This window comes from Passer domesticus, unplaced genomic scaffold (genome assembly GCF_036417665.1).
Source record: "Passer domesticus isolate bPasDom1 unplaced genomic scaffold, bPasDom1.hap1 HAP1_SCAFFOLD_44, whole genome shotgun sequence".
Classification (NCBI taxonomy): Eukaryota; Metazoa; Chordata; class Aves; order Passeriformes; family Passeridae; genus Passer; species Passer domesticus.
In genome coordinates this window covers 823,510-831,540 of record NW_026990160.1, presented here as the reverse complement: position 1 = coordinate 831,540, position 8,031 = coordinate 823,510, and the positions used below count along the sequence as shown (strand labels likewise).

General features: G+C 54.5%; 1 protein-coding gene across 2 annotated transcripts; it reads left to right on the top strand.

Moving 5' to 3' along the window:
• The first annotated feature begins 4,241 nt into the window (after nucleotides 1–4,241).
• On the top strand, nucleotides 4,242–7,661 carry LOC135292766 (uncharacterized). 2 transcript variants are annotated; one of them, XM_064406864.1, is made up of 6 exons: nucleotides 4,242–4,347; nucleotides 4,852–4,929; nucleotides 5,041–5,133; nucleotides 5,781–5,906; nucleotides 6,267–6,417; nucleotides 6,558–7,661. In XM_064406864.1, the coding sequence occupies exons 1-6, from the start codon at nucleotides 4,257–4,259 to the stop codon at nucleotides 6,919–6,921; spliced, it is 903 nt and encodes a 300-aa protein (XP_064262934.1). In that variant the 5' UTR covers nucleotides 4,242–4,256; the 3' UTR covers nucleotides 6,922–7,661. The 2 variants fall into 2 exon arrangements, with proteins under 2 accessions (XP_064262934.1, XP_064262935.1); XM_064406865.1 differs by lacking the exon at nucleotides 4,852–4,929.
• The last annotated feature ends 370 nt before the right edge of the window (nucleotides 7,662–8,031 follow it).

Below are 8,031 nucleotides of genomic sequence, written 5' to 3'. Positions count from 1 at the left end.
GCTGGGGCAGAGTGACCTCCCCAGTGACCTCACACTGCCCCTGTGATGTCACACAGCCCCTGTGATGTCACATAACCCCTGTGATGTCACACAGCCCCTGTGATGTCACACAGCCCCAGTGATGTCACACAGCCCCCTGTGATGTCACACAGCCCCTTTGTGATGTCACATAGGCACTGTGATGTCACACAGACACTCTGATGTCACAGAGACATTGTGACCTCACACAGCCCCTGTGATGTCACACAGCCCCTGTGATGTCACACAGCCCCCTGTGATGTCACACAGCCACCTGTGATGTCACACAGCCCCAGTGATGTCACACAATCACCTGTGATGTCACACAGCCCCAGTGATGTCACACAGCCCCCTGTGATGTCACACAGACACTGTGATGTCACACAGACACTGTAATGTCACAGACTACCTGTGGTTTCATACAGCCTCCTGTGATGTCACACAGCCTCCATATGTTATCATTCAGCTGCTATGTGATGTCACAGAGCAGCTTTGTGATATCACAGTCACCCTGTAATGTCACAGCCTTCTCTGCGACATCACGCAGCTGCTCTGTGATGTCACACTCTTTGTCACAACCCTCATTCTGATGTCACACAGCTGCCATCTGTGATGTCACAGCTAGCTCTGTGATGTCTCAACCCCCTCGGTGATGTCACACAGCCCACTCTGTGATTTCACACAGCCCCTTGCTGACATCACAGCTGCTCTGTGCCTCCATGACACAGCCACAGAGGTGCTGCTGTGACACAGCCCCCTCTGGGACATCCCCCAGCCCCTGCCAGTGCTGAGCCCCTGTCAGCTCTGTCTGTGCCCTGCTGGTGTCCCTGAGCTGCCCTGGCAGTGCCCCAGCCCTGCTGGGCTGTGCCCAGGAGCTGCTCCTGGCCAGAGCTGTCTCTCTGCAGCGCTGCCCTTGCCAGGAGCTGCCTCTGGGCCAGGAGCCCGGCCCAGCTCAGCAGCACAGACACAGCACCAGGACTTTAATCACCCTCTGGGGCTTTGCTGCTCTTTGCATCACACCCAGTCCCTCTGAGTGTGCTCAAAGAACTTCTCAAGAGCTCAAAGTGAGATTGAACTACTGAAGGTTCTTGTACTTTAAATAGATCCTGTGAGGGACAGGACTGAGAGAGTGTCCCCAGGTTCCAGGGAGAGCAGAACACTGGAGGCAGTCATGACAGCTGGGGACAAGCAAGGCAAAGGTGTCTCTGGTGCTGAACAAACCTGGATGTGTTTCAGGAATGCAAAGGCCCAAGGCCTGAGCCCCAGCCCCTGGCCAGGCAGATCCTGTCCCTCCCTCCTCGCTCAGGGCTCTTCCCGGGATGGGCTCTGGGATGTGGGGATGGGCAATGCCAAGGGCAGGACCATGGGGCGGCCCCTGCCAAGCTGCTGAGCAGGACAAGGAGGCCATGAGGCCCCAGGCCTGCCAGGGTCACTTGTCCCCTCCTGGCTCAGGCCCAGGGCCAGCAGCCATGGCCAAAGTGCTGCCCAAGGTGGCTCTGTCAGGGCCTGGCAGCTGCTGCCCATCCCTGTGCCCTGTGCAGCCCAGGCTGTCCTACGGTGTCCCTGCCCTGGCCTCTGTCCCTGCAGGCTGTCCTCATCCCCCGCTGCCCCACCTGGCTGGCCCCTTCTTTGCTGACAGCTCTGCCTCCTGCCTGCCTCTGCCTGCCACACAAAGCCTTGGGCTGCTCCAGGCTCCTTCTGGGGGATGTGTTGCACCACAGCCCTGCCCTGGCAGGGAAATTCCTTTCTCATGGCATTCAGTCTGGGCCTCCCCAGCTGCCCTTGGTGCCATTATTGCCTTCTCATGCTTATATTCTCTATGAAGAAAAGCTCCAGCCTCTCTGAAACCACCCTTCACTCCCTCCCAGGCTATTCCTGTTCTGTCCTCAGTCTCCACACCACTGAGCCCAGAGCCATCAGCCTCTCCCTGCTGGTTATGTGAAGAGGCCTCCAAACCCCATCTTGGGAGATTTTTCAGTCTTCTCCAAGGTCTGTGAAAATGGAAAAATAGTAGTCAAAGTTATTTTCTCCCAAATCTTGCAGTGACAGGACAAGGGCCAACATCTTTCAACTGAATGAGGGTGGATTTACATTTGTTAAAAGAAGAAAATATTTTACAATTATGAGAGTGGCCCAAAACTGCAACTGTTTTTCCAGAGAATTGTCCAAGAGCAGGAGCTTTGTGCAGCCTGACATAGCGAAACCCTTTCCCCTCCCCAAGCACAGAATTCCTGTTGTGTGGGTTCTCTGATGTGCTGGGTGCCCTCACAAAGCTTCTGGCCAGAATATCTGCTGAGGGCAGCCAGGCTGCTGCAGGGGCAGTGACCTCACAGCCATCACCATGGCAGCCCTGTCCCCTGGGCCTGGCTCTGCCCTTTCCTCTGCCCCTGCCTTGTCTCTGCTGGCATGAAGAGTTTTGTCATTCATATCTTGTCCCCAAGGTGCTGGGGCCAATGGCTTCCCAGGCAGGCTCCTGGAGCAGAAGTGGCTTTTCAGAGCCCAGGCAGAAAGGAGCCCTGAGGCAGCAGCTCTGCAGTGCTGGCCACCAGGCCAGGCTGCCAAGGGAGGCTTCTGGCCATGCCCTGCAAGCAGCTGCTGCTGCCAAGGTGCCTTTGGTGCCTCAGGCTCTGCCTGGCACAGCTCCCAGCACGGCACTCTGCCCTTGTGCCCGAGCCCTTCCCTGTGCTGGGGCTGGCCTGGGGCTTTTCCTGCAGCGGGACCTGCCCTGCTCCTGGCACAGGAAAGGCAGTTCCTGCTGGAGCAGGAGGCTCTGCCTGCAGTGGGCTCCAGCAAGGCCCTGTTTGCAAAGCCCCCAGTGGGAAATGAAGGAGGGGGGTCATGGTGCTTTTGGGGTGAATAATGCTGAAACCAGCCTGACTGCTCCATTCCAAAGTTCCACATCCTCAGAGGGAGCTGAAGCTGTGGCAGAACTGAAAAAATCCCCAAAGAAAGGAACAACCAAGCAACACCACTGAGAGCTTCTGCAGAGCTGCTGAGCTGGCCCAGCCTGGGCACATCTGAGTGACAGGGCAGCACTTGAGACGAGAAAAGCCCCGTCCCAAATTTTAATGGCAGCATCTCCTGACATTTCCCTTCTTGGGCGTGTGGAGATTCCTCCCTGCAGTGGGGACACCACTCAAGGTCATTGCTGCAGACTGAGCCAAAGGGATTTGCCCCTGGTCATTGGTCTGGGGGAGTGACATCAATCTCTGCTTAATTACTGGTTTTGTTTTAAGCACTATTGACCATGGCGTGGCAGCTTAGTGCATATTTATTTGCCAGAAGAGCTGCTCGGCTAAAAGGCCAGCAGTGTTACCTGATATCTGCAGCAACCAAGACATTTGTGTGTGTCCCGTGGCGGTGCCTGATGGTGTCCGAGGACAAGGCAGAGGGATCTCAGGGGCTCTGGATGACTGCTTGAGGGATCTGGGGCGCATGTGGTATTTACTTCCGCCACGTGCAGTGAGCCAGACCCAGGAAGGCTCTAGAGGTGAAAAGGCGGCAGCCTGGTGTTCCCAGCAACAGTGTGGGAGTTTGACCGTGGGTTACTCTACAGGACAGCAGGCCTGATGGTGGCACATGGGCTACATCTGCCTGAAAGGGAAAAAGGCTCTTGGCTCCAGAGTTAGCAGGGCTCCTTGAGAGAGCTTTAAGTAGCATTGGAAGTGATAAAGGGAGTAAACCAGGCTGACTGGGGAGATGCGTCAGCACTGCACAGCCATGTTTGGGTGACAGTGGAGGATGGAAGCAGTGCTGCCGTCAAAGGTCATGAAAGTGTAGCAGAAGTCATGGGAAAAGCAGGTTTTTGCCACAATTCTTTCAGACAAAAATACTACCAAAGAAACACTCTTGAATTTGGGCTTTTTACAGCAGCCTTCATCCAGGTCTTCTTCTAGGGAATTTCTGAGGAATAAGACATGAATGCCTCTGCATTCCCATGCACAATGCTGCCTCCAAAATACTCCAGCCCTTCTCCATTTGGCTCCTTCCATTCCTGTGCAGAATAAGGAAATTCAGTAGAGGGGAGGTGCAGGAATTCACAGGCAACGTGGGTGTACATTGGGGCCTTCACAGCCATCACTTTGTTCTGAGGTCACAGAGCTCTGTTTGATGTCAGGTTCCAGAGCCCCACTGTGCTCTTCAGTGCTCGCTCTGGGCAACACTGCAGCAGCAGCAGCAGCAGCAGCAGCAGCAGCAGCAGCAGCAGCAGCAGCAGGGTGTTGCTAGCAGGGGGGATCATGGTCCTGAGCCGCTACCTCCTGCTGCTCTTTCTCGTGGCCCTGCCAGCCCAGAATGCCCAGAGTGCTCCAGCAGCTGGGCAGGGAGCAGGTAGGCAGGCAGGGGCCAGCACACAGCCCTGGCTGGCAGCAGCGGGGCCGGGAGCAGGGATGGCTGAGCCAGGAAGGCAGCACGGGGCAGGCAGAGGGGCAGAGGCTCCAGGGGAGGTGTGAGGGGCTGCAGCTGCTTTAGGGTGCAGCATGGAGAGAGCTTCCTAAGGAGCAAGGATGTGGGGAGGGTCGGGTCAGGCCCGGAAGCTCAGCACCAGTTCTCCATCACTCAGCAGTGGCTGTCCGTCCCTCCGCTCTGGTTGTCCAGCCTTCTGGCCCGGCTCCAGGGCTGACCCGCACACAGATTGTGTGGGCACGCCACGGCTTTTCCCTTCATGTGGGAGCTACCAGCTCAGTGTCCCAAGGGCAGCCAGACCCCCCTGCAGCTGTGAGGATGCAGACCTGCTTGAGCGTGCCCTATCAGTGCCTTCCACATCCAGGCCTTGAGGTGTGCCCATGAGGGCAGTGCACATGATGGTAACTTCTTGTGGGTGTTTGGTTGTAGTTGTGGACACAGAGAGTGCTCTTTCAGCCCCTGAGCGAGGGACAGATACCGTGCTGACTCCGAGCTGGTACCTCAAGCGTGAGTAGTCAGTCTGTCCTGCCTTCACAAAAAGGAGCGCCCCTTTTCCCTGTTTTATTCACGAGAAAAATACCGTCATGGGTTAACGTGCTTTTGTAAATCTAACAATAGGGATGAACGATGACAAGGTTCCTGAAGAGTTCCCTGAAGGATTGCCGGATGTTCCAGAGGAGCTCCTGGCAGCCTTGCATGAAGCCCCGTCTGGTTAGTATATCCCACTCTGTTAACCCTGGCAGCCGGGAAGCTGAGCTTTTGCTTCCTGTAGGCATGTGCTGTATCCTGGACAGGCAGAAGCACTCAGTCAGAGTCTTGCTGCAGGCCCACTCCATTTCACAGCTCCTGCAGGGAGCCCTAGAGATGGTCCAGCACAGCCTCCGCTCGCAGCTGTGCTTCCAGATGACTGCCAGGGGCTTCTCCAGCTGCTGCTGCAGTTGCAGCATTCCTGGCCAGGGCTGCTCTGTGCAGACATTGGCATCCAGATGTTGGGCAAAGGCCAGTGCTGAATTTGGGTTTGCCACATGCTCAGCACAGCATGGAGGCAGCAATGACATCAGAGCAAGCCTTGGCTGCCCCTTGCAAAGCTCAGGCTCAGGGACGGGTTGAAGCTGGAGTCCAAGGGTGAGGGGGAACCTGAAGGTACTCCTTCTGTGGGTCATTTGGTTAAGTCTTGGCTGGTTTGGGTCTGCACTTCTTGTTGCACTGCAGAAAATCCAGCTGTCGATTCCTCCTGTCTTGGGGGGGACAGCGGCCTCGTCAGCGCCGCTTGCCGGAATGCCCAGGCCATGGTACCGTGCTTGTGCTGAGGGGCAGTGGCTTCTGGTTAATGTGTGCAATGTTTTGTTTTTCTGAAGAGACAGATTCTGAGACTGTGCCGGAGACCTTAGCTGTGGAAGAAAGTGACATTGTGCCAGGCTCACATGAAAAAAGAGAACCAATAGAGGACACCAGGACACTTGCTGAGCCTGAGGAATATTCAGGTGAGTGCTTGCTAGATGCTGTCTTGGGCAAAGAGCAGCATTTCTGCTGTATCCCTGCAGTGCTCTCCATGGGTGAATTGCAGGTGCCCAGCACGCAGCCCGGGCCTGCAGCCCGGAGGAGTAGATGGGGCAGTGCTGCTCCCTGGCACACACTGGGCTCTTGTGCATGAGAGCTTGATGGGATCCCTCTTGGTCCCTGATGCTAAGACACCAGAGCCAGAGGAAGCCATCTCTGAAGACATCAGATGTCAGTTCTGATCCACTAGCAGTGCCAGTCCTTGGGCATCTGAAGCACACTGTGGGGTTATGCCTAGTGCAGAGCACAAACGCTGACTCTTGCATTGTCTCTTCTCCTGCCAGGGTCATCCGGTGGGCAAAAAGCCGAGACTGCTGGACACTGTGACCCGAGCAAGTACTACATCCTAGTAGGGACAGTAGCAGCCTCAGCTTTGCTTCTGCTTGGGGCAGTGTCTGGCTATCTAGTCATGCATCAGCTGCTGAAGAGAGACAGGTGAGTTATTAATTGCTGCCATTGGCAAGGAAGTCTTTGCAGCATGCAGGAGCGCCCAGGCGGCTCCTAGCAGGGCTCTGAGGAAACTGTGCTCCAAATTCCTATCTGTGAGGAGTCTTCTTGGAAATCTGTTTCTACAGGAGGAGCCAGGAGGACAAAGAGGCAACAGGACAGGACTGGGACTCTTCCTGGGAAAGCAGTGGTCAGCCTAGAGGTGAAGCAGAGTCAGGAGAAGGAGCCGGAAGCTGCGAGAGAGCCCAAGGCAACGGGTTCAGGGACAGCTGCCGCCTGTTTCCTGAGCTCTTTGCAGCAGAGCTCGCCCAGCTGTACAAGAACATGAGCGCAGACCCGTCACCTCTGCCCACCTGCTCCTTCTGTGCTCTGGCTGATAACACCTCTTCACGGGACCACTGGATTTCCCTGGAGTCACCTCAGCCCACAGCATCCTCTTGCCCCTCCTACCAATACCAGCAGGACTACTATCTCTTAGAGGATGATGATTAGTGATAGTGATAGATGATTAGTGATAGTGATAGCCATAAATAGTGATAGTGGTAGTGATTCTTTTAGTGATAGTGATAGGGACACTTGATATTAGAGGGTGGTGGTTGTTTTAATGATAGTGATAGTTAATATTAGAGGATAGTGATGGTTTTAATGATAGCGTTATTTGATATTAGGGGATAGTGATTGTATTAGCGATAGTGATAGTTAATATTGGAGGATGGTGATTGTTTTTGTGATAGTGGTACATTTAGTGATAGTGATACTTGGTATTAGCAGATAATGATTGTTTTCTTGATCTTGATAAATAAATATTTTTCCAAAAGCAGTAAATTCTTGCCTGGTGTGGCTGTTTCTGTTGGGGCAGAATGCACAGAGCTGGGAGCAGGGCTGGGGCTGTGACAGGAGCTCTGAGAAGCTTGCACTGCAGTGCAGGAGCTGCTTGTGCCACCTCAGCCTGCTTTCCCAGCAGTGGCCGTTCACAAAGCTTTCCTGCACCAGCACGGGGACACGCTGGCTAGCAGTGACATGCAGAAACTTCTCTGGGAGCTCATTTGGGATGCTGCCCTGAATCAGGAAGGTCTGGGCAGAGAGGGAAAGATGTTCTGCGAGGGATGGCTGTCCAGCAGTGAGCACATCAAGGAGACCTGAGGTGGTGACTTAGGTCGTGGCAGTCCCTCCCTGAAGAGCTTCAAGAGAGGAGCATCAAGGAGCGGAAAGCTGGAGCCGGGCTGTGTGAGAGGGGAAGGAATGTCCTATCAATCACAGGAGCCTTCTTAAAAATTAGATGGATAACAGCGACTATAATTATAATAAAAATTACAGTCTTGTCGCACGCAGTATGGGAAAAAAGCCCAGAGCTGGAATAGAACAGAGAACTTTTGTGGAGGATTTTGTGAACAGCTAGCCAGTTGACAAAGGTCACACTGATATAATACTGTTAGTTAAGCAAGAAGGAGATGAGGATAGGAGTCAGCAGTCAGTGTCCCAACCTGGCAAGGGCACTGTGCCCTTGGTGCAACATCAGGATGGGGGAGAGGATCGTTAGTTAGAAATATGAAGAAAAGATGTGGACAGCTGCAACATAGTAGCCACAAGAATGCTAAGGTA